The 27,370-nt window shown below is 42.9% G+C and overlaps 1 protein-coding gene across 1 annotated transcript in view; it reads right to left on the bottom strand.

Annotated features, from left to right (window-relative positions):
• Window positions 1–6,252: 6,252 nt before the first annotated feature.
• The window catches only part of znf608 (zinc finger protein 608), a 224,206-nt gene continuing 203,088 nt past the window's right edge, over window positions 6,253–27,370 (bottom strand). The window contains exons 5-9 of the mRNA XM_034171157.1: window positions 26,821–27,283; window positions 21,831–21,988; window positions 15,099–15,234; window positions 8,052–8,108; window positions 6,253–6,450 (exon numbers count right to left, since the gene is read on the bottom strand). Of these exons, the coding sequence (XP_034027048.1) occupies window positions 6,431–6,450; window positions 8,052–8,108; window positions 15,099–15,234; window positions 21,831–21,988; window positions 26,821–27,283 (834 nt within the window). The 3' untranslated portion in view covers window positions 6,253–6,430. The remainder of the gene's footprint in view (window positions 6,451–8,051; window positions 8,109–15,098; window positions 15,235–21,830; window positions 21,989–26,820; window positions 27,284–27,370) is intronic.

Raw genomic sequence — 27,370 nt, forward strand, 5'->3', positions numbered from 1 at the left:
CCTGGATCGAGTACGCTCATAACAGCCAAGTCTCGTCTGCCACCGGCCTCTCCCCATTTGAAGTGTGTTTGGGGTACCAGCCCCCATTGTTCCCGCTAGTGGAGGGAGAGGTCGGGGTGCCCTCGGTCCAGGCCCATCTGAGAAGGTGCCGTCGGGTGTGGTGTACCGCCCGCTCTGCCCTGCTCAAAGCCCGGACGAGGGCCAAGAACCATGCAGACCGCCGGCGTGCCCCGGCCCCTGCGTACCAGCCTGGGCAGGAGGTTTGGCTTTCTACAAAGGACATTCCCCTGCAAGTGGAATCCCAAAAGTTGAAGGACAGATACATCGGACCTTTCCCTATCCTCAAGGTCCTCAGTCCAGCCGCAGTGAAGCTGAAGCTGCCAGCTTCACTGCGGATCCGCCCGGTTTTCCATGTGTCCCACATCAAACCTCACCACGTGTCACCCCTCTGTACCCCCGGACCGGCGCCGCCTCCTGCCCGGATCATCGACGGGGAGCCGGCCTGGACGTCCGTCGGAAGGGCCGGGGGTTCCAGTATTTGGTGGACTGGGAGGGGTATGGACCCGAAGAACGCTCCTGGGTGAAGAGGAGCTTCATCCTGGACCCGGCCCTCCTGGCCGACTTCTACCGGCGGCACCCGGACAAGCCTGGTCGGGCGCCAGGAGGCGCCCGTTGAGGGGGGGGTCCTGTTGTGTGGGCCGCTGAAGAGGAGGTACTGCTGGCCCACCACCACAAGATGGCGCCCTGCTTGAAGTGCGGGCTTCAAGCACGAGAGGGCGTCGGCTTTGCTGGAGGTGACAGCTGTCATCAATCAACACAAGCTGTCACCCATCACCACCACTACAAAGACCGGACTGCAACTCCACCTCCTCGCCGAGAAATCAACTACCATTCAGGTAAATTCTCTGCTGACTAACACTGTGTGTGTAATAACTTGAACTTCTATTGCAGCTGTTTTCCTGGAGTGTTGCCTTATCTGGAGGATTGGCGTTTGGTGTGACAGCGACGACTTCGCCTCACACCCCAACTCAGATAAGTGGTTGACCAGGAGCTGCACGAGTGTGTGTGATTGGAGGTGGAGGTTTTCCCTCCTTTACTTAATACAGACTGTGGGATTACTGAGTGTGCGAACTCACACTCATCTGGACTGTCTCTGTTCTCTGCCAGCAGTACCGGGTCTGACTGCTGAAGACAGCGGCCACCTGGGGCGCAGGGCTTGGCGGCTCCGGTGTTCTTCAGCTCCGTTGGTGGTGGAAGCTGTGTGGGGATCCGGCTCTTCTCTCTCCAGGCGTCTTCTATCGTCGAGCCTGCCCACACGTCACCTGGTGTATGATTGACAGTCCACCATATTGTTATTGTCTGTACGTTGTTGTGCGATTCACAACATTAAATTGTTACTTTTTGGCTTATCCATTGTCCGTTCATTAACGCCCCCTGTTGTGGGTCCGTGTCACGTCACTTTCACAACAGTTCCTCTTCAATTACAGTTTCGAATATCGGCTGAACCCTCCATTCCAGCACCCTGGAGTGGACTTTACCAGGGAGGCTGAGTAGTGTGATGCCCCTGTAATTGGCACACACCCTCTGTTCCCTTTTTTAAATATGGGGACCACCACCCCAGTTTGCTACTCCTTAGGCACTGTCTTGGATGAGACGTCTCTTCAACATTGCATTGAGGTCTGGGAGGGTCTCTATACACCCAGAGTATTCAGCATTTCGGGACAGATCTCATCAACACCTGGAGCTTTGCCACTGCTGAGTTGTTTGACTACCTCAGTGACTTCCACCAGGGAAATTGATGATGATCCCCCATCAGCTTCCAGCTCTGTTGCTACTACAGAGGGCACTCCAGTCTGATGCAGGAGTTCCTCAAAGAGTTCCTTCCAGTGCCAGATTGCATCCTCATTTGAGGCCCCTCACCAGACTAAGAATGGTTCTTACAACTTGTGATAATTAGTCACCCTTTAAATGCACACCCCTTTTTTATTAGAAGAACTCACCATTACTCATAGAAAGATGGAACAGCTACGAACAGTACAGAACAATGGAAACACAAAACAGTTCAATGTATCTAGCTGGGGGAGTAGATCTGTATGTTTTTTAAGATTTTAATTTGCATTTCTAAATATGCTTTTCATTTATTAATGCATGCCATATTAAAACAACTCAAAATAGTGTGTCATATTCTTGCTGCTGTGCGTTCTCATGATCACCGTCGTTTGATGGCCTTACAACTCGATTCTAGCCGGGCTTTTCCACATCTGGGTGTCAAGACAATATCAAATATGTTTGATATTGTTGCAAGTCTTAAGTCTTGTCATATTGGAAACATGACATCACCATTACGGACAACCAATGGGTGTGCTCTCTCAGCTCCAAACAGGAAGTTGCCAACATGGCGGGGATGTACAAGCCAAGTTTTTGTGGACCGTTCAAGAGGAAGAGAAACTTGTGGCGCTGTGGTGAGAGCAGGAATGCCTTTACAACTTCAACTCCCATTTGTACCACTTAGTTGGTAGTTAGTTTGAATGTTTAAAACCAGAATGTTTGCAAACTTAGATCTATATCACACCTAATAATTTCCCATCTTAACTGGACTGCATAGTTCTATATTTTATGTCATTAGCATTGCAAGGTAGGGTATTTTTCAAGAACCACTTTATGATGTCATAGTTTGCCGATATCATGTTGAAAAACAGACAAAATCTTTAGTGTGTACTCGATATTATTAAAACTCAGAGCAGACAAAATATGTATACTATAAACATACTTTAATTGTGATTGCCAAACATATGAATTAAGGCATATACAGTATAAAAAAGCAACAGCAGGTCTTATGTTTACACAATTTTAAAGTGTCAGTGGATACACCGGGGGGCTAAAGTGAATTTACTGAGCAGCCATTAGTAGACAACACTGTGTCCGTCAAAAGAAGACAATGTCAACAGAGTTCATAGCACTATATTCAAGTAACAGAATGGCTACTGATACACTGTGTATGAGTCAGGCAGGCCATCGCTTTTGTGTGACGGTTTCACACTGTACATCGTTTCTGTAGAGAAATGTCATTCTTCTTTCAGCTGCTTTCAAGTTATACAGATCTGAAGCAGTTACTGTTTGGAAACATAAATGTTCTTGTGATGGGGTCATAAAAGTTTGAGGAGGGCTAGAAACAGAATCTGGACCATTCTGTACAGTTGCCGGTGCTGAAGGTGGCAATGTGGTGCTGAAAGAACTTCTTAAATATAAATTAGCGATCAGGGGCCGTACGCATAAACCTCTGTTTAGATGCACAACTAAAAGTGTGTGTAAACAGTACTCAGGGTTATGAAGAATTCAGCTTTCAGAAAGCATAGGAGCAACTTGCTGGTTTAACTGTCAGGATTTACCACAGCATCAATTAGACTTTAAATAGTAGTTTTAGTTTAATAGCAAATTTTACGAATTAAGTACAAATCAGGGCGAATTATGGCGAATTATGGCAAAACAGCTTGTATGACCGAACCATGAAAACGTCGAGCTGACGGGCAGGCATGAATGATCCCGTCACAGCAGCAACACAATGTGAGCAGCTGGAACATGTATAACCACATCGCACAGCTGCTGTGAAAAAAAAAACATGCCACCCACGGGATTTGAACTTGCAATTTACAAAAGCTGATTGCCAGCCAGATACTTTACCATGGCACTACCATCACTGTCCTGTAAAAGGTGCAGAAAAATGCCTGAAATCAACAAGGAGACAGATGTATTAAAAAAAAAAAACCCACACACCATAAAAAAAAACGCATTTTATTGAATCCCTCTTATCGAGCGAACAATACAAGTATGAACTGTCTGTTCCTCTGTAGATGACCCATGGTCACAAATGTACAGTCATGAAATGACAATGAAGCAGGGTGCTCTTATGTCCACATCTGCTGGCAGCGTGTCCAGCCAGCCCCATGCAGGTGTCCTGCCCAACACGTCTTGTGGACAACACACCGCAGGACAGACACTGTGTCGTGTGGAACGTGGGTGACATGACATTCAGATAGCCCGCTGCGTGTTATGATCTGACAGACCGTTTCACCTGGGGCAGCCTGTCAATGTGTGCCGTGAATGAGCTCACTGCAGACCACTGCAAGAGTGATATATGTTTTTATGTATGTCCAGGGGAGGACAGCAAGCAGACATGAACGTCACAGTGGACAGTTCTTTGTTCATGTCCGTCGAAACACGGTACGTGTTCCCCAGCCGTGATGACCAGAGATCTCCACAGCCACTACTGTCGGCGGATACACCCCGTCAGTTAAGCGCACGCACCAACGTGTCACTGTGTGCTTGCAAAGCCACACTCATGGGGGCACTTAAACAGATTTCACATCCAGCTTGACAGTGATTGTCTGCTGACTGTTGTGCTAATAGTGCAAATGGCCACACATTTTATAAATGCCAAACGAGCGGTGTTAGATGATCGTGTGTGTCAGCTGGAATTTGGCCAACACATGCCACGAGAGGGTTTGATGGGCTCTCACAGTGCAAACTCTGTCTTTCAGCCACTGGTGTGCGCAAATAGTTGCAGCAACAGGTGTACAAGGCGTTAGAGGCAGCTATGATTTTACACGTATTGCATACGATTCCTGCTTCATGCGCACTTCATGCACAATTCGGTCACATTCGTACTATGTGTGAAGGGGCCCTAAGACTCTTCCGATGTCTCTGGTTCAGGAGTGGATTGGCACGAGGAATGTGACACTTATAGCCCATTTCCTGAACATGTCTGTGTGTGGTGGCTCGATGCACTGACTCCAGTCTCAGTCCACTGCTTGTGAAGCTCCCTCAAGTTCTTGAATTGGCTTTGTTTGACAATCTTCTCAAGGTTGTGGTCATTCCTGTTGCTTATGCATCTTTTCCTACCACATTTTTCACATTTCAACTTTCCATGAATACGCTTTGAACCGGCACTCTGTGAAGAGCCAGAACTTTCAGCAGGGACCTTCTGTGGGGCCAGTTTGTCTGTTACGTCAGCAGTCTTCCCTGTATTTGTGGTTGTGTGCACTTAACCAGAGAGATTCATGGTATTTATACTGCAGAAATTGTGAGTTATTAAAACACAAAATGAAATATTTGAATATTTTGCATTATTTTTTTGTATTTTTTTTTGGAGATGTATGCCATAATTTTCAAAACAAAAAAAAAAAAAAAATGCTTGAACATTTTAGTATGTAATAAGTCTGACACATCACTTTCTGACACATGTGAGAAAAATATGACAATGTTCACATTTTCTGAGGTGCACCTGCACATTTCCTGTCCCGGCTGACAGCTTTGCAGAAGATGTTTTTACACTAAAAGATAATTTTTTATTTGTAATAACAAATTACCATTTGTTCCAGTGGCAAAGGCAAATAAGATGCTTCTCTGTCAAAATGAGGGAAAAAGGGATAACAGCCCAGCCATTCCAAAATAAGTAATAATAATTTTACAAAGCACTTTACAAAGCCCTGCTTACCTGTCAGTATGGATGAAAAAACACAGACAAATCAAAATGTGTCTGCAGTGCAACAGAACAGAAACACTCTTGAGCGTCAACGTTGTTCCTGAAGTCGTTTTGAATGTCCAAAAGCTCTTGATTTGTGAATCCAGGACCGTCTGCTGCAGATTTGTTTGACTGACGGTGGTCACCACAGACTTATGATAAAGTACACTGCTGCTCCGTCACAACTCTGTACAGAATATTTACATGGGTAGGATGGCACATGGCACTGCACAGGTTGATGTAAAGATTTAATCCCACATAAAGACAATACAATCAACAAGGTTACGCTCGAGTGGAAGTTAGTAATACGAATGTAACATCAGCACTATGGAGGCAGGAGCACCACTTCAATAACCAGAAGAGTAATAATAGGCTTCATAATGCTGTGTCCAATACAAAAAATCATTAATATTGAATGACAAAAGTCATCATCAGTACATTCAGTCATATCATCCATATGATACACTATGATAAATGTTCATCTATATAAAGTTGAATATCAGCTATCTGGGCTGAATCTGTGCTGCTGTGGGAGTTTTGTTTTTCATTATATATATATATATATATATATATATATATATATATATATATATATATATATATATATATATATATATATATATATATATATATTTGCACTGCTTGTTTTCCATCAAAATTCTGCAAAATGGAAAACTTAAAAAGTCTTTGTTGACTTGCTGAGATCATTTCTCTGACCATGCCCACTTTTCCAAACACGTTCATTGTTCGGTGGCACATTAAAGAAAAAAAAGAGAATAGGCTGTCATTAGAAACAAAGTAAAGAACCTTTTTGTTCACTGCCTCTCAGCGAGGCAAAGCTGATTCAACACCATGGAATTGATGTCTGATTAATCTGTTATTCCTCATGTGAGATGGGGCCACACGGTCCTACTTCTTCACCTCGCTCTCTGTGGAAACAAGCAAAACAAAGTTGTTCGGGGTAAAGGTCAAATGTAGGTGCGAACCACCAACTGCTCACAGTGCACATTACAGCAGGTGTACATTCATCATGGTTTAATGCTCACAAAGTGTGCTTGTTTCACAAAGAAAAAAGTCCCAACTTTATTTTTAAGTCCCAGAACTACCCAGCTCTGGTTTTGTTAACTGGCTTTATTAACAAACACAAACTGCAGAACGATCAGTGGGAATGACACACTCAGCTCTTAGCCTAGCCAGTATGTCAACATGCAATCATACAATTCAGACAAAAGGAGGCAACACTACAAATTTAGCAAAGCACTGAAAAGACAGATATCCAGATCTGTTCAAAGAACGAATTCAAGATGTTCATCTTAGCAACATGTCAAAGTTGTTATCCTTCTTAACCTTATCGCGAATGTCACTATGAACGGCTCACTATTACCGGCTTATTGACTGTGGATGGACAAATGAAAGAATAAAGCAACGCAAACGAGACAATGGCAATCAGATGTTTATTGACCGTCATAGAATTTGGAAGTATTGAAGGGAGCAACGACATTGTTTATACACGAAGCCCTTTGAAACTGGAGCAGTGCCAGACAGCAGAACAAAGGAGCGGGAAATACTTTGGTTGGCAAACCTGGGAAAATTCAGAGTGTGCCCCCTATGACAGTACATAAGATAAGATAAGATGCTTTTTATTGTCATTGAATAAAATTCAACAAAATTTAAATTGCAGCTTCACCTTGTCTAACATAAAACCTCATACATCAGTTTAAGACAAAGGACAAAAATACACATTCAACTATATACACAGAGAATACAGTAGGCAAAGAAATGCAGCAGGGAATATCAAAAAGTGCTGTATGCATAGCAGCTCTACAGATAAAAGTGCTGTGTGCATGACAGTTCTATAAACAAAGTGCAATGTGGCAGGAGTTGCAGACCCTGTAAATAAATAAATAAATAAAACAGGCCAGATATACTGAATGCATGATTACAATCCCTAAAAAGGTGTGTGTGTGTGTGTGTGTGTGTGCATATGTTTCTATGTGTCGATAATTACAGAATGATGGGGTGTATATGAAAAAACTACAAGGGAGGGGGGCAAGGGCTAATAGCTCTGACAGCCCTAGAAAAAAAACTGTCTCTCAGTCTATTTGTAGTAACCCTTATATTTCTGTACCGCTTGCCTGATGGAAGTGGTACAAACAGTCTGTGGCCCGGGTGACTGCAAGCACATATATGTGTTCGAGAGAATTTTGTAGTTTTACTGGTTTTGGCATCAATGACTAAATTTTTGGTATTGAGACTGTTTAATATCTCTGAGAGCTCAGCTTGTGAGGTTGAGAGAATCCTGCAAAGAGCTTATGGAATCATGATGTCGTAGTATAGAAGTGTTGGAGATGCCAACATCGTAGCGTCAAAACAAACTGCAGGGACCTGGTACGTCTACTCTTGCATGGTTATGAAGTTTGGACCCATACCTTGTTGACAAATCTGTAACTGTATGGACAAATCTGTAAATGTGTGCACAGAAAATGGCTGAAAACTATTTTGCTCCATGTACAATTTAATGTTTACCTACCTGTCGAGGAGTGTCCTGCCATTTGTTGACTGGAGACAAGAGACCTAGAACTCAAACCTTCAACAGACAAAGCACAAAGAACATGAATATTTGAAGTGAAATATTTAACGCAGACTGTAGCACCCCTATTCCACAGGACACCATTCTATTATGATCCCCCACGATCCAGAAAAAGTGAAAACCGGGATGAAACTGTTTACTCTGGGATGGCTTATAAAGTGCAGACCTGGCAACTCGCTCAAAAACAAAAGTAAAGTTGTGCTTGGCTGCGTTCTCAGCCAGAAACGCAACAAACTGATGGAGCACGTATCAGGCTGTAGTCACTAGGAGGAGGATGTTTGAACATGATTGAAGCTGTGAAGACTACAAACACCCAGAAGTGACCGCGTAATGACGCGATTTGTCGAATCAGGATGACATGTTTGAACAGCTGGAAAATTTCACCTCGATTTCAAAACCGATGATGGCCTTAACTGCTGTGTATACCAAGTTTGCTCAAGATTGACAAAAGACAGATGAAAGAGTTACTGTGATGCTTCAAAATGCTCCCCGATTTGCTATTCTGCATGAAACGGGGAGGAACGGCGCTGTGTGGAATAGGGGTATAAAAGCTGTTCTTTAATATTCAAAAGTTGCTACTTATCATGACATAAAACTGAGTAAACCAATTAAAAACAGAGACAACATCAGATCTTTCTGGATATTTGGATCATTGACTTGAGACTTAACATAACACCTCAGCTGCTGTCAATCATATTGGAATGAATTACGTAAATATGGACTTGGATGCCAGGTTTTGTCTCAGGTATGAGGAAGATTCAACTAAGCCAGGTGGAGTCTCATTCAGACACACACCTTCTTAAACCTTCTGGGATCAAGGGCATTTTCTTGATTTTACCATACCATCACTAATTCCCCTTTTAACGTACTTTATGTAAGGATTAAACAACGAGAAGCCATGTATTATATGGTTTGAATACACGAGTCTAAAACACCACAACACGAAGCGGCGTGGTGTTACTCCGCAAAGTGCATTCAAACCGTATAATGCACGGCTTTGAGTTGTTTAATCCGCTTATACCATGGTCCCACACAGTGAGCTAACACACAAATATTTATTTACGTTAATGGAACTTGATAAAAATGCGTAAGTATTTGGGACTATTTTATACCAGTCTCAAGACATTTTGCCGCTGATGCACTTACCGTGTCTGCAGGCTCGCGCCACAGCCGGCCACTCACACCGCCCCCCCCCTTTGCTTTGTGCAAGCTGCGGCCAACTCTGGCAACAGGTCCAGAAACTACGCTCACTGTTTTGATGCGGAGCGCTCCGGCAGCCTGCAAGAATAGAACTTCTTTCCGTCTTCAATCTTGTCCACTTTGTCTGATGTTAAATCTTTACGCTGTTGCTTTTGCTGTTCTTCTCATCTGCTCTCCTCCTCTTTCCATTCCTCAAACGTTTTATTTTGGTCAAAAATATTAAAATTCACTTGGAAATCCATGTTTTATCGCGTTTCTGTTATTCACCTGTCAAAACACAGCTGATCTGCACCAACTGATTTGTGCGTTGCTATGGTGACGACCAGAGGGCGTGATTATAACAGTGACTTAAGTCGCCGAACTACGTGTGTGTATACACGAAAATAATGCACGCCAGTTAGACATGGAATTCGCACTGACCGTGGTATAATTTAGTATAATGCCAACGTGTTGCACATCACATCATCTCGTCCTTCTAAATATGAGACATATATTTGTCTCATATTTATACTCAGGCTCAAACCTGAAAATATGAAATTTGTTTTGAAGAATTCTTCAGATCTTTGGTGAATACAGTAAAACTCACATAAACAGTCATTGTATAATCCGGATATTCACACTCACCAGACAAAAGCAAAAGTCCCATTGTGTTTGTATAGTTTCCCATGTAATAAAGACCGTATATACCAGATTTTGTATAAAGCCCCTGTCACATTGGCGTATTCATAGAGCTGCTCATTGCAGCGTTGTGTTTCTATTAAATACGCCAGAAATACACGCATACTCAGCCTTTTTCAGTATTCGTTTCATACTTGCAGCTGTGTGTGTTCGCTTTTTAATGTGTGCACACAGTCGCGTGTACCAGGCCGCTATTAAACCAGTTCAGTGCTATTTTCTGCCTCTGTGGAAGTGCGCTCTATTCTCTACTGCAGGTGTGGTGCGGCTCAAAAACAGTGTCATTTAACATTATTTATTTATTTATTTTTGTCTTGGTGGATCACTTTCACTGTGTCCAGATGCTGCTGAGTCTGGCTGTGGTAAAGGCTGCCCTGAACGAAACGCTGTGACTCATTAAACTTTTAAACCTCCAGTTGCTCCGATCAGGTCCGCTGATTTGATCAGACCTGATCGATCAGGTCGTCTGATGAGTGCACCGACATGCAGCGAGTGCGCCTTTATTTTAAAGAGCGTCAGCTCTTTTCAGGTTTGATCAGACCTGATCGATCAGGGCATTTGATGAGCGCACCGACATGCAGCGAGTGCGCGTTTATTTTAAAGAGTCACAGCTCTTTTCAGGTTTGATCAGACCTGATCAATCAGGGCGTTTGATGAGCGCAGAGACATGCAGCGAGTGCGCATTTATTTTAAAGTCACAGGTTCGATCAGACACACACAGAGAGAAAGAGAGAAAGACAGAGAGAGAGACAGAGTGAGAGTGAGGGAGAGCGCGCGCGCGAGAGAGTGAGCGACCGACCTGCTGCTTCTGTTGTGTTTCTGGATTTCTGAGTTGAGGTTCGATTCCCTGTTCTGATCACACACAGGTGCTGTGGGCTGTGTGATCATGTTTTCAGCTGATTCACTCTGGATTTACACACTCGGTTTTTGGATGTGTACAGAAGCGCCATGTTGCACAGACTTGCATGCAGTAACGCTGTGCTGCGCAGACCTGCTTAAAACTGTGTTCAACGCTCTACGTCGAAGAAAATTAAACATGTTTAATTTCTTCCGTCCTACGTGCGTAGCCCTCAACATACTGTTGTGTAGGGAGCAAAAACTCGACGTAGAACTGCTAAAAGTGGGCGTAGAACTGCTCAACTCAGCGTAGACAATACGCTGCAATGAGCAGCTCTACGAATACGCCAATGTGAAAGGGGCTTAACAAATTTTCGCTCATATTGAACAAAACATCACATCCCAATACAATGCATTTCCATTAAATACCCCTCACATGTACTGGACAAAGTAATCTGGATGTACCCAGTAACAGAGGTATGACATGAAGTTCAGCACTGACACTAGCTGATTTGAGGAAAGCGGGTACCTTACGAGGTCTGTCCAAAAAGTATCAGACCTTTTTATTTTTTGCAAAAACCATATGGATTTGAATCACGTGTGATTGCATCAGCCAAGCTTGAACCTTCGTGCACATGCGTGAGTTTTTTCACGCCTGTCGGTTGCGTCATTCACCTGTGAGCAGGCTTTGTGTGAGCAGTGGTCCACCCCTCTCGTCGGATTTTTATTGTGAATAAATGTCTGAACGATTTGGAGCTTTGCTGCATCAAATTATTCCAGAAACTGTGAGAGACCTCCAGCTGGACACCATTTGAAAAATTTAGATGGCTTTCAGCGATGATTTTATGGGGATTACACAGATTAAGGAGTGCTCCAGCTGGTTTAAGGCGCACTCCGAGCGCCGATCGACAGGCTCAAACCCTGCTGAAACAACCAGATCATTTCCAACGTGAAGGCTTTGTTGATCCGGGACATCGTCTGACTTTCACAAAAAAAGGCAGAAGGCGTGGACATCAGCACTTTTTCGGCACATTCTACTGTTACAGGAGTTTTTTCATGGAAAGAGAAGCGGAGGATTGCGCCACCGTGCCGCTCATGGCGCGGGACAAAACCACCTCCGTGTTGGTCTCACAGGATGGCTTTCAGGTGGCTTTCAGACGGCTTCCAGTTGCTTTTCAGTCGTGTGAGCATCCGAGAAATTGTGCATGAGCTGGACATGCCTCAACATGTCCTGTGAGGCTTCATCACGGCGTTGCTTTGCGCCATGCGGCTCCGCTGCGACGTGCGGAATTCCTCCGCACGTCTGTCTCAATGTGCCGAAAAAGTGCTGATGTCCATGTCTTCCACAATTCCTGTGCTAGTCAGATGACATACCGGATCAAGACAGCGTCCAGTTTAGAAATGAACGGCACATTCCACTGTTACAGGAGTTTTTGTCATGGAAAGAAGAGCGGAGGAATTCTGCGCGTCGCGGCGGAGCCAGCTGGAGTGTCCAGCTGGAGGTCTCTCACAGTTTCTGGAAAAATTTGATGCAGCAAAGCTCCAAATCATTCAGACATTTATTTGCAATAAAATTCCGACGAGAGGGGTGGACCACTGCTCACACAAAGCCTGCTCACACGCGAATGACGCAACCGACAGGCGTGAAAAAACTCACGCATGCGCACGAAGGTTCAAGCTTGGCTGATGCAATCCCACGTGATTCAAATCCATGTGGTTTTTGCAAACAATAAAAAGGTCCAATAGTTTTTGGACAGACCTCGTATTGCCTTGATTAAAAGCTCAGGTGTGTTTTCAAACCGTGCTCAGACCCTGCACCTAACAAGGCACACCAAAGTCAACCGCTTTAGATCAGAGCCTTCTGCAGGGCTGCGAACCCTCTCCGTACCACAACGTGCGCCTGCTAAACGATGGAGACCGCAAAGGCTGTAATTGTCACTTTTTCAATTTCACTCCTTCTTGTCCCATCATATTTTAAAAGTTTTTGCAGTGCGCACACGATTACATTTCACCCATGGTTCAAATACAGGAATGTTTGGCAGAAAAGTCCGCAAATATGACCAACTTCACAACACAATGTCAGAAAAAGATACTCAAATGACCCACAATTCACAGACGGAAATTACACGTACTGTATCGTTGGTTTGGACGCTGATAATTGCATGAACAAGTGGAGCTCATTGAGGGACAAATTGATCCAGAAAAAGTCGCTGTTCCCCTGGAAAATTGCAATAAAACACCCACTAAAGCGAAGGAGAACTTTAAAGGGGTCACGCACACGTCAACGTCATTTCATGGCCATGGAGGTACGAAGTTGTAGAAGCATAAATCAGGCTTTAGGATTTTAAGGTACCACTCCGCAGCGGACTCAGAGGGGAAAAGAAAAAAAAAATTAGTGACTCGACTAAATGTAATCCTTGTTAATGCACAAAATGCCCAGCACTTATTTAAGGTAGGCATTTATTTTTTTCAGACAAATTTTTTTAAATGAGGCAGGCCCCTATTCAAGGTCAGACATTTAATCAAGGAAATATGTAAGACTAATTAGTGTTGCAGATTCCCCATAGATCCTTCGGTGCCTCCTGACTGGAACTACATAATCAATTACATATATATGTTGGATTTTGTCGGTTTTATAGAAATAGCGGATTTTGCCCTTTTAAATACACAGCGGATTTTGTACGTTTTATACATACAGCGGCTTTTGGTTATAACTGACAGTTTTACTGTATAGATTTTTATTCATGTGAATGAACTGTTTGGGTGTGAGAAATGGGTTTATCATAGATCAGGTCACAAATGTAGTGTAATATATGAAAAAGATTTTAAAATTTTGTATGATAGATTCTTTAACAGTTTCGGACCATTCTTTTACCAGGTCTGTCAATAAAGTAACGGTCCTTTTTATTTTTTCAAAACTTGGAAGCGAGACAACGGAACACCTCCGTTTCGGCATGTCAGAGGACAAATTTGGACATGTCCAGCTCTCTACAATTTCTCTGATACTTACTGGACTGGTAAGCATTGAAAGCCGAGATAGGCATGTCCAAACTTGTCCTCTGACATGCCGAAATGAAGGTGTTCCGTTGTCTCGCTTCCAAAGCGAATCGGTCTTTACGCACGAAGCCTCTGTGCGGCTTTCCATGACAAAATCTCTTGTTAAAAGTGAAATCTGCCGGAAAATGGCTGATGTCCAGCTCTTGTGATAACCAGAGAAAGAGCACACAATGGTCTCGTATCCACAGAGCCATCCGTTTGAAATGGTCCGGTGGTTTGTGCCTCATCGTCGCAGCTCGGAGCGCGGCGCGCCGAGCGTCCTTAAAGGGGTCCTTAATGCTGTAGTAACACTCCTTATTCTCTTTGAAGCCCGTAAAATTTTCACCGAAAGCCAGATAAATTTTTCGAATGGTTTTCAGGTGCCAGTCTCTAACAGCTTCTGAAAAAATTCTGATGGAAAAAAGTCCTTTTCATTCCGCCATTTCCAGACAATGAAAATCTGACAAGGGGGCGGGACCACTCCTTCCCAAGGCGTGCTCACAGGCGAATGACTTAACCGACAGGCGTGGAAAAACTCACGCATGCGCACGAGGGTTCAAGCATGTCTGACGTAAAAACATATGAATGAAATCCATATAGTTTTTGAAAAAAATAAAAAGGACTGTTACTTTATTGACAGACCTCCTAGACTTTATAAGTGTTTTCTGGGGCATTTAAGTGAGGATCTGCCACTAAGAGATGCTACAGTCAGATTGCAGCCCAGTGGGCAGAGAGAGGAGACAGACCATGTGACTTTCTCTAGCATCCAGGATTGGCTGTGAGTCAAAGATTGTTGGAAAGGGAATCCCCTTTACAGAGTAAGTAGTTTCAGGAAGTGGTTCAATGAAGTCTCTGTGACATTCTGCCACTGATCTGTTAATAGAAACATGATTATAACTACATTTGGGTGTGCCAGTGTGTCCATGGACCTCAAAAGATTAAATAATTCAGTCCCTTCAGCTGCTCCCTTGTTTGCACTCAGGGTTGCCACAGCAAATCCAAGGTGAATCTGCATGTTGAATTGGCACAGGTTTTACACCAGATGCCCTTCCTGACGCAACTCCACATTACATGGAGAAATGTGGCAGGGGTGGGATTTGAACTGGGAACCTTCCGCACTGAAACCAAGCATACAAACCACTTGGCCACCACCCCTGCTCCTCAAAAAATTCAATAATGAACCAAAATTATTCAGCTATGCAAATGGACATATCTGACCTATTTGGGACACAGTAGTACCTTGGTAGACGCCGTACTGTCCTGACATCAGATTGTAGCTCACACCCAGGTGTGTGTGACGGTGTCGGGCAAATGGCACATGGCTCCCATCTTGCTCTGTCTCTCCGTCTTCCTCAGGGGAACCCTTCTCACCAGGCTGTGGAAACACACAAGACTGGATTTACACTTTGTATTTGTACTTTGAAAGTGTCAGCGTTCAGTCCCTCAGAGAAGAATGTTTTCATTTCCACGCTCTTCAACAGTTTCAGCTTGTCAACTGTGGAGTAGTACTTTGTATTGTTGAAGGACATCATGGTGGATTTTTCTCCCCATTTTCTCTTCATGGATTGGTTCAGGCACTGCAGCAAAAGGTTCTGATTACCCATACTTTGCAGTACCATATGGTCTGTGGTCAATATGTATGATGCCTTAGCTGGTCCAGAGGACAGTGGTCTTTATCTTATTGGCAAAACTGGATCCAGCTTGAACTGTATCATACTAGTTAGGGATGCGCCAATACCACTTTTTTCCAGATTAAGTATATAGAGAAGTACATACATTTGGGTACTTGTCGATACCAAGTACCGATACAAATCCTTAAGGATACATTACAGTTTTATGATGACTTTGAAAACATGTTTTATTCATCAGTTGTTCCTTACTTTTTGACAGTGGTGGGCACAGTTCTGCTAATCCGCTAATTATCAAAGCTAATGTTTTCATTATTGGATTAGCTTTTCAGATAGCTTTGAAAACCATCAGCGGATTAATTATCTTCCGATAAATTTTGATTCGCTAAATTTTAGACCACTAACATATTTTTGCAGGCATGGTGAGCAAAGCTTAACAGTTACAAACATTTATGAAGTCTGAAATCAAAGATTTAAGTGCCTACCTGTTAAATGTTTTGTAGTATATGTACAGTCTATCCTCTGCAAACAGAGAAGAGCTAGTTCCAGGAGAAAGCGCTCTATCCTCTGTAAGCAACGGAGAACTGATCACAAAAAAAAAAAATTTTGACCCCATACTGATGCGCTGGCAATATCACCCAAGTCATCCAGAGGCATGCAGTTTTAACTTATGGTTAAAATTTTAACCAAACTAATTTCAGACAAGTTATTTAAATTAACATCACGTCTGAAGTCTTATAAAGTGAAAATATCAGATATATGTTTTAGTTTTAAAGTAATGCACTAATTTTGAAGGTTGTAGTGTGGACATGCTGTGTCGAGGTGCATTATGGGTAATCTCAGTACATTCATGACAGAAGAAATGCATTTGAGACACTCTGATCAGGCTCTACACAGACAACAGCATTAAACCCTTTGTATATTGTGCCTAAAACTCTTGTGAATGTATTCTCTGGGTTTATATACATTGTTATTGTGTTTGTTTTATGTAAAAATGCCAGAAGAAGCTCAGGTTGCTTCTCCATTATTTTCAACTGAAACCACTGTGAGCTGCAATTCAAATAAAATCAAATCAACTTCATTTATAAAGCACTTAAAAAAGAGCTGCAGCTGAAACAAAGTGCTGTACACAAGGGGACATATAAAAGGTAACAATCCACAAAGTACAAATAAAAAAACAAGACCCCCCCCCCCCCCAAAAAAACACACAATTAACTAAAACAAGTAAAATCAGTTAAAACAACCAAAACAGATCAAGATCTCATTCCGGGTTAAAAGCCAGTGCATAAAAGTGGGTTTTAAGATTAATTTTAAAAACAAAAAGTGAAGAGGCCTGCCTGATGTGGAGCGGTAACTCGTTCCACATCTTTGGAGCCACAACAGAAAAAGCTCAGTCCCCTCTGAGCAAACGCTTGCACCTTGGCACCTCCAGGAGGAGCTGATCAGCTGACCGGAGGTGGCGAGCAGGGGTGTAACATGAAGCAGCTCAGAGAGGTAGGGCGGGGCAAGGCCATTTAAAGATTTAAAAACAAATAAAAGAATCTTAAAATTAATTCTAAAATGCACAGGCAGCCAGTGGAGGGAGGCCAGGATAGGTGTAATGTGCTCCCTCTTACGTGCACCAGTTAGCAGACGGGCAGCAGCATTCTGAACTAGCTGGAGACGTGCAAGAGAGGACTGGCTAATTCCATAATAAAGTGCATTACAGTAATCCAGCCGGGAGGTAATAAAAGCATGGATTGCTGTTTCAAAGTGCTGATGTGCAAGAAAAGGCTTAACTTTAGCAAGCTGCCTTAAGTGAAAGAAACTTGATCTGACTACTGCACTGATTTGGTGGTCCAGTTTAAAATCGTTGTCCATCTTAAAACCCAAGTTTGTGACAGTAGATTTCGAAAAGGCTGACAAAAGCCCCAGATCGACAGGTGAGGAAGAACAGGAGCTGCTAGGGCCAAAAACAATCACCTCCGTTTTCTTTTCATTAAAATTAAGAAAATTCAATGCCATCCAAGCTTTAACATCCTCAAGACAGGACAAAAGGGGCTGAAGAGAAGAGGCATCATTTTTCTTTAGGGGGACATAGAGCTGGCTGTCATCAGCATAACAGTGGAAGCTGATGCCATGCTTTCTGAGAATGGACCCCAGGGGAAGCAAATACAGGGAGAAGAGTAGGGGTCCAAGAATTGAACCCTGTGGGACCCCATATAAAAGTGGAGTGGAGGAGGACTCACAAACCCAGAGGCCAACGCACATAGTCCTACCAGTTAAGTAGGACCTGAACCAGTCCAGGGCACTACCACCGATGCCCTCAAGCTGCTGCAAACGATTTATCAGTATGTTGTGGTCAATTGTATTAAAAGCAGCAGTCAGGTCAAGCAGGACAAGAATGACATGGTTACCACTATCATTTGCCATTAAAATGTAATTAAAAACCTTTAAAAGGGCAGTTTCTGTGCTATGCAGCATTTTAAAACCAGACTGAAAAACCTCTGAAATGTTATGTTCATCAAGGTAAGTTAAAAGTTGTGCATAGACAATTTTCTCCAGGGTCTTGGAGACAAATGGCAACTTGGAGATAGGCCTAAAGTTTGATAGTTCAGTGTTGTCGAGGCCAGGCTTCTTCAGCAAAGGCTGAAGGACTGCATGTTTAAAACTAACCGGAGGATAGGCTGCTGTTTATAATGGTCAGAACAGACTGCCCTAAGGTAGGAAAAAGTTCTTTAAAAAAGTGGGGGGGGGACCACATCATGAGGGGAATCCGATGGTTTCAAATGAGCCACCACATCCTCTAACTGTGACAGAGTCGCAGGTTCAAATCTGTTAACTGCAGGGCAGGGAGCAGAGACAGAGGAGTCAAAGTTGGGTGGAGAAATGAGAGCTCTTGCAGAAGCAACCTTGTCAATAAAAAAATGTAGAAAACTGTTACATAAGTCAGTGGCTGTTTCCAGACAAACAGGCTGTGATACATTCAGGACAGAGTCAATTGTTCTGAACAATACACGGGGGTTCTTGTAATTTTCCATTACAATGTGTGACAAATACTCTCTTTTGGACTCTTTGACACTGCTTTGATAGTGGCCCCAACGGTTCTTTAAAATTAGAAATGAAACCTGCTGCTTGTCCTTCTTCCACCTCCGTTCAGCTCTGCGACATTCCCGTCTGGCAGCACGGGTTCTCTCATTAAGCCAGGGTTCAGATCTAGACTTAGACCGCCTGGGTTTTAGAGGAGCCACAGAGTCCATTATAGAAAGGCAGGAGGAGTTAAACCGACAGCACAGCTCCTCCGTATCAGCCGCGGGTGAAACGGGGAGCACACAAGCAGCAGAAAAACGTTCGGCAATGAGGGGGTTAAAAGCCCGACGGAGTCTGACAGATGTGCAGCACTTCTCAGGTACACAAGAGAGTTCAACACTAAAAAAGACTGGTGCATGATCAGAAAAAACAAAGTCACTGATTTATAAGTTTGACACAAGCAGACCATAGGAAAAAAAACAAGTCTAATGTATGTCCATGTTGGTGTGTGGGGCCAGACACCCACTGCTTCAAATTAAAAGAGTCCACTAAGTTTAAAAAATCTTAAACCATGGGCTTGTCAGGGCAGCAGACATGGATATTAAAATCGCCAACAAGAAGAAGACGATCATAGTAGGGCAACATTCCTGCAAGGAAGTTTGAAAACTCATTTATAAACTCCTTGTTGTATTTTGGAGGCCGGTAGATGACGGCGCAGAGCACCGAGTCTTTGCAACCAACCTCAAAAACAGTCAGTTCAAAACTGGAGAAGGAAGCAGGACACTGTTTGCAGGTAAAATAACTTTTAAAAACAGTCAACGTTCCTCCACCCTGGCCCAGTGTCCGTGGAGAGTTAAAAAAGGAGCAATCGGCTGGTAAAAGTTCCACGACAGGGCTGTACTCACCAGCTTTCATCCACGTCTCCATAACGCAAAGGAAATCCAGATCACGGGTATCAAATAAGTCCCTGAGAATAAAACTTTTGTTTGCCTGGGATCTGGCGTTCACAAGGTAAATTCTGGTAGGAACTGGAGCTTGTAGCCCAGCGGATCATTGAAGTCGGAGCGGCGTCTTCAGGTTACGGAGATTTCTTCCATGCCGGCGGAGCCGCGGGGACACCGAATTGCGTAACATGAGACTGACGTCATCCACACCGGCAACAGCTACCAGACAGCTATCAATAGGGTCGAGGAAACGCCAGGGCACCGTAAGGGAGCGCCACGAACCCTGCGCAGGCTGTTTTCCACGAGATGAGTGTGCCAGAAGAATCCTTAGCTTTACCATCCGGCCGCTGCATTTACCACGGCGCCGATGACGCCTCCGCTGGGAAGACGGAGCTGGGGCACGGAGCAGGTGAGATGGTATTTCCGATAGGAGCGGGGGTAGAGGTTTCGATCCGTAATGGTTAAAAACACAAAACTCCAACATTTTGTTGTAGATCCAAGAGGGACTGGCGATCATATACCAGCAGAGACTCGATTTGCTTCCTGTTTACTCTTTAACATCCTCCTGCTTATGTGAAACACTATCTGTCATCTTTGTTCCAGAATAATATATATAAGATGTCTGAAATTCAATTTGAGTTAATTAAATTCCACGCATCTTAAACGTAGCAGACACGGATTATCTGGAATTTTGTTTTGGCAAGTTTTCACGGTCTCTACTGCCATCTACTGGCCAGTAGTGTTCATGGCAATATGAGCATCTGGACGCCAGGAGATGGAAGTGTTCTATTTATTTTGACCCCAGTTATATCAGACGGTTGTCTATCACAAGTTGAGTTTTTGGCTTTGCAATTTTTTTTTTTTTTTTTTTTTACAAATAAAAAAGGCATATTTTCCAAAAGCACATTTTTTATGTAAACACCAACACACACCCCACTTTAACGTGTTGGTTTTTACATAGAATGAATGAGTCAACCAATCAGTGTTAGCGGAGGCACATTTTACCCATAATCCCTTTGGCATCTGTCTGTGTTTGTTACAAAACTTCAGAATTAGTGTAGTATTTAAAATTAAAAGATATATTTCATATTTTAACTTTGTACAAATGACAGAATTGACATTAATGGAGTTATTCTATCAGTAATAATTTTATTTATAAATCAAAACCATAAGTCAGCACTGCTTCATTTTCCAAGACCCCCGCCTCACCGCGACACTGCTTTTGAGCTTCACTGCTGCAAGCTATGTAGTAAACAGGAGCTTCCGGCAGTGGGCAGGGTGCACAAAGACAGAAGTGCTGACTCATTGTTTGGGTCTGTGGTCGTCTTTGATGCTACCAGAAGCAATCGTGATGTTAAAACTCAAAATCAGCTTGTTAATAGTTGCAAGTGTACCGGAGACAATACTGTAAGTTATCGGTTAGCTGTAGCTTCCGATAAATTTTTGGGTGGTTTAGCTTTATAAAAGATTACTTTTCAGTTTGCTGATTATCTGTTATCAAAGCTAACTTTTTGGTTCGCTGTGCCCACCACTGCTTTTTGACTGTAATTGCTACCAAGATCATGAGCTTTGTTTTTACTCAAACATTTCACTTAAATCATGTAACATCACTTTTTGACAACAACAAACTGTCCTTTAACATTAATTGTGTGTTTCTTAAAAACATGACACTGAAAGACATCTCATTTAAAATGTAACCTGTGGACTTCAGCACTACAAAATATACAACCCCAATAACTGAACTGAAACTGTCCATCAATAACTTTATGTCTGTGAGGACTAAAAGTCTTTTCTCGATAATGTGAGGGGCAGATTTTTTTTTGATGAAAAGAAGCTTCTCTGTGAGACTGTTTCTATTTTTATCTACAATGTGTGACACTGAGCAAAACAGACTTTCACTCTCCACACTACTTTTTCTTAACTTTTAATTAAACACATACCAGTAACATACACAAATACAAATCGGAAATGTTTTTTTCCCCACAGGTGGTACATGCAATATTGATGAGCATGGCCTGCGCGCACACACACGCGGTGTCGCACGGCATCTCCACAACACATGGAGACAAAACGGAGTCATTTTAACATTATTTTATTTTATTTTTTCTTTGTGGATCATGGGATAACTTCTCAGGAATCAGTTCGCTTGATCATTTCTGCTGAATGTAATAAGATTTCAAGTAGCACAACTCATGAGCACAGCACCAAAAAAGTACATAATATACAGTACTAAGCAAACTGCAGTTAGGGCCACAAGTATTTGGACAGTCATTTTTATGCACATTTGTGACTAATTTGTGTGTGTATCAAAATAGCCATCTGGTAGTGTCAATGTGTATGTGAAGAGAAGCACACAGCTGCTGTCTGGATGCAGTGTGAACAGGGCTCACAGCAGGAGGTTTTCTGAGGTACTGATGGCTCTGTGGCTGCAGCAGTTCCACAACAGAGGACGAGGAAGAGTCGCCACTCATTGCACTCCCTCTACTGGACGGCGATCCCTCAGCCTCTTCACTGCCTGCAGTTTTACCATACAGAGGGTAGTGGAACCCTGATGCACAAATACATAGATACAAGCCAAACACACAAGAATTTAAATTCGAGTGCCACAACAATCATGCAAAATATTTCAACAGATGCATTATATATATATATATATATATATATATCCACACACAGAGCCGGAAAATACAAGTCAGCATTTTTCTCAGAAAATAAACTTTTAAAAGTACTACTGACATGGAATTTTCACCAGATGTTGGTAACAACCCAAGTAATGCACACATGCAAATGTGTAATAATGTGAAATGACACAGGGAAAAAGTATTTAGTACCTGAAGAAAGGGAGGTGCAAAAAGACATGAAAAGCCAAGACACCAACTTATCAGTAACTAGAAAACAGTCCTGCCCCTTGTCAGTGCAAATTAATATCAGCTAGTTCAGTCCCTACTGATGGCCTATAAAAAGGTGTCTCATTACCAAGGGGTCCACATGAGAAACATTCATGACGGGTGAAATCAAAGAGCTCTCTCAAGATCTTCACAGCCTTATTGTTGCAAAACATACTGATTGTTGTGTGGGCCGCTGAAGAGGAGGTACTGCTGGCCCACCACCACCAGTCAGTGCCCTGCTTGGAGTGCGGGCTTCAAGCATGAGAGGGCGCAGAGACAACAGAGAGTGACAGCTGTCACTCATTTACACCAGCTGTCACCAATCACCACCTTCCCTACAAAAGCCGGATTATTACTCCACCTCCTCGCCGAGAAATCAGCTACCGTTAATGCAATTCATACTTTCTGAGACTAATTATTGTTCTGTGTGCAGCCGTATTCCTGAAGTCTGTAATAATTGGATTGGCGTGCAGTGAGAGTCTGCGACGTCTTCGCCTCTCACTCCATCCAAGGAGCAACTGTCAGGAGCTGCACGGGTGATTCTGTATCGGAGGTGGAGGTTTTCCCTCCCTGAAGACCTGTGGGTGAAGGATTACTGGGTGTGTGGATACACACTCACCATTAACTGTTTTCATCTTCTGCCAGCAGTACCAGGGTCTGCAACAGAAGACGGTGACCACCTGGGGACTCAGGACTTGGCGGCTCCAGTGTTCTTCAGGCCGTTGGTGGTGGAAGCTGTGTGGGTCCCGGCTCTTCAATCGCCAGAGGTCTCCTATCTTCGAGCCTGCTCGCACGTCACCTTGTGTTTAATTGGCATTATATATTTTTGTCTGTATCCAGTTGTGCGTTTCACAACATTAAATTGTTACTCTTTGTCTTATCCATTGTCCGTTCATTTGCGCCCCCTGTTGCGGGTCCGTGTTACGACACCTTCCCAACACTGATGGCATTGGTTACAGTAAGATTTACAAACTTCTGAATGTTCCAGTGAGTTTGGACCATAATCCATAAGTGGAAAGAACATCATTTCACCATAAACTGGCCACGACCAGGTATTCCTCACAAGATTTCTGACAGAGGTGTGAAAATAATTATCAGAATAATTGTCCAAGAGTCAAGGACCACTTGCAGAGAGCTTCAGAAAGACCTGGAATTAGCAGGTAAGTACGTAAATGAATTATATAGCACCTTTCACAGGTATGACATCACAAAGTGCTTCACAAAGCAGACAAGGAAAAACATAAAATACAGAGGTAACATGTAAAACATTGATCTTACAAACAGGAAAACACAAAAAGAATAAAAGAAAAACCTTGTCTAACTAAAACCTGCTTAAAAAGAACAGTCTTTCACTGCTTTTTACCAAAGGCCATCAAATATTGCCGTCGGGTATTGCAAAGACTTTGCATGTGTGCATCCCTCCATCCGTCTGTGGTCAGCATAAGTCCAGTCTTATTACTGCCAGAGTCTTCAAATTCACAAGGAACACATTTTAAGAGGTTAAAATTTCTTGAAGTTACTATTAGCAACAAAAGTTTTTGTACAAAATATTAAATAAATTTCAGTGAGTCTGTTCAATACTTTTTCCTGTGTAATTTCACGTTATTACAAATAACTGAATTTATCAAGCTCTATGGTTTGATTTCTTTGTGTGTGTGAATTCCACAGGTTGTTAATGACATCTGGTGAAACTTTCATGTCAACAGAAATATATTTACTGAGGAAAAATGTTGACGTGTTCAATACTCATTTTACACACTGTATATAATTTGATTGTTCTTATAATTTAATGACCTTTATGTTTTTATTTATTTATTATTGCCTTGTAGTGCTCTCAACACTGACGGCATAATTCACTTTCTTATAAGTGTTCTGTTATGTGCTATGTTGTGATTCATGTAATAGTAGCGGCCCCTTTAAGAGTTCGGGTGACGTGTTCTGTTTCCGGTTTTTTTGTTGGCGCGCGGCACCATGTTTGTAGTCTGTTAAAAACGCGCGGCGCCATGTTTGTAGTCTGTTAAAAACGCGACTAAAAGAGTCTCAATGTGAGAAGTTACGGCTTGTCTTTTCGCCAAAAGACAACTTCTACAGCCTCTTTGTTTTAATTATTAAATGCTGCTATTTGGAGTGATGCAACAAAGTTTTATATGCAAAAACAACTACAGCATCGCGCTTGTAGACTGCAAACCTCATAGTCCTGTTAGAAGTGGCTTTTCATAAGATAAAATATAGTACAAAATATCGATCAAAAGGGCTTTTCAATGTTAAAATCAAACATCCGCAATAAGGATCAGACTAAAGCCTGGTTCACACGACAGGATTTTAAAATTATCTTTAGGTTTCCAAAACCTGAGAGACCACATACGTGAAGATAAAAAATCATGGATCTAACAGGTTTGGTCGTACAGTGTGTGGTGTGCAGCCACGCGGTAAGGACAACACCACACACAGATTTCACGCACGAACATTTACAGCTCAGACAGGAAATCTCGCAAAATCTCTCGAGATTAAACGTGGCTTCAGAGTAAACAAAAGGAGGTACTTTGTGGACTATTTAAAACAGAGGGAAAAAATGATACAAAAAGAAAAAGAAAAGGTGTTCTTTAAAGGAGTGGAGACAGCGCGACCACCGGACTTTCTGGTAAGTCAGGACAGCTGTTTTGATTTTATTTACCGCTCCGTGCGTCTGTCACCTCGCTTTCTGATTGGCTGCACATCACATTCAGCAGGCTGCGTGCTTGTTTTGGTCAGCGGACACAACACACACAGCAATATCGGGCGAAAAGAATCCAACATGTTGAATATCCCCGATTTGCGATCGGAGCGCTCCTGACGCCCATCCGAGCAGATCAGAGCGCTCTGAACACACCACACATGGGAGGAATATCTGATAAGATTATCTTTAGCGTCATCACGATTGTCGGGGCGTCCTTAAGATTGTCGGAAGGGGAAGATCGGGTCCGATATCGGCCTAATTATCCTGCCGTGTGAACCTGGCCTTAGTTCATTCATTGAGAGTGCCAGTTTGCTCCTCACTGTCACAAATGAGAATGATTGAGGCACTTTTGTTTGAGATATAAGGCAAAATATAATGCTTTTCAATATTAAATTCAATTGTCCACAATCTGGATCAGATCCGGCTCAAACTTTGTCAGGCGAAAGCGAGTGCCAGTTTGCACCTCACTTTCAAAAATGAGATTAAGGTATAATGTAAAACTGACATTAAATGGGGTTTTCAATGTTAAATTTAAATGGCCACAAAATCTGTAATCCAGATCAGATCAAACTTTTTCAGTTGATAAAGGACACCATCCTACATATCACTCAAATATGAAAGAAATTCAATCTTTTCTGACAGTTATGAATTTTTGAAAATTCATTCAAAGATAAAGGATAACAATTTTTAAAATTTTCCAGGTTTCTTCCTGACTTTGACCTTTAAATTATGACCTTGAAAATTTAATCATTTCTTGCCTATCAGGATATGAATCCTCCCTAAAAATTTCTTAATGCTATATGAAAAATTGTCAGTTACAACTGTTCACAAATAGACAAACAAATGGGGCAAAAACATAACCTCTGCCCAACTTCATTGGCGGAGGTAATAAACGATCAATCTTTGTCCTGTGACCTCTTGACTCCACAAACTCTTTGCAGACATTTTACAACCTCCTGTGCACAATTTCTAGAAACAAGGACATCACTGCCACATAAATGTCTCAATGAGTTTGACACCCTCATTACATAAAAAGCAGTAATACAACAGATGACGCTGTAGGATAGGAGTTAGACTGCCAATATATAGACCAGGGTTGAAATTCTGATGTCTGGTTGAGGTTACCCGCCTCTGCTACACACTTTACCTGCCTCTACACGTCCACCCACCTGTAAAATGAATACTAGCCTTGGATGGGGACATAATGTGATGGTGACTAGTATCCCATACAGAGGGAGTCATAGACTGTTATCCACTTCCCACTAGGGTATCTGGGAATTAGCACCAGTCTGATGGGCCTCAGAGCCTGCACCACATACAGACACAGTCAAAGACAAAGTCTGGACTTTAGTCTTGATTCAGAACAGTTGGAATCAAGCATACTTGACAGCACTCAAGGACTACAACCGGGGATTCAATAATCTCACAACATTGCATCATCTGAAAAGTTAAGGCCAGTCAAACTTTCATCACCAACACTTGGAACCAGGTCACTGGAATTCGCAACCTTTCCAAACATAAATTGAACAGAGTGTGGGTCCAGAAGACATCCCTGATGAACCCTGTGTTCTTACTCCAGCAAATTAGTGGAGAGCGCATAAATCATCATGAAAGTGTTGTGTAACTTCCTGTGTGCTTTGCGATATGTGTGCTGAGACCCCTCTGCAAAGGAGTTGCTACATTTTCAGGGCTTTGCTGTGATGACAAAATTTCAAGCATTATTAATCTGTGCAATATTTACTGAAACACAAAATCTTGGACACATACTGTTGTTACCTGGGTAGTTGTGGACAAGGGTTGGAGACAGCCCTCTGTAAGAGCTTCCACCGCCCTCACACATGGACAGATATGGTGGGTAGGAGTGTTGATACTGAATGTAGGTCTTCTGGTTGGTCATGGGAGAAGACACTGCTGCTCGTGCATTGTGGGAGTCCTCAGACTGCCCTCCCACTGTCTCCAAGCTCTGATCCTCCTCCAGCCCATCCATCCTGTCAAAGTCCTCCTTTTCAGTGGTGGGCGAGAGACTGTTGGCTCCATGGAACCTGGCTTTTTTAGCATCACTACTGACTCCTCCTCTGTCTACTCCTGAAGTCACCTTGGCTCTGGCTGGCTCCATTGCGGCACCCCACTCCTTACCCCTGTCAGCTTCACCCTCCTCGGCTTCCTCCCCGTGTTGACTCTGTACCTCTGAGTATTTGCTGTGAGCGAGGCGGTGAGCCCAGCCTGGGCAGTCTGAGGGCTAGATTGACGGGGACAAGTGTTGGTGCTAGTTGCAGTATTTCCCCTATAATACTTTGTCAACAGTGGTGGGTGGAAATTATTTTTG

Source organism: Thalassophryne amazonica, chromosome 5 (genome assembly GCF_902500255.1).
Source record: "Thalassophryne amazonica chromosome 5, fThaAma1.1, whole genome shotgun sequence".
NCBI classification, from domain to species: domain Eukaryota; kingdom Metazoa; phylum Chordata; class Actinopteri; order Batrachoidiformes; family Batrachoididae; genus Thalassophryne; species Thalassophryne amazonica.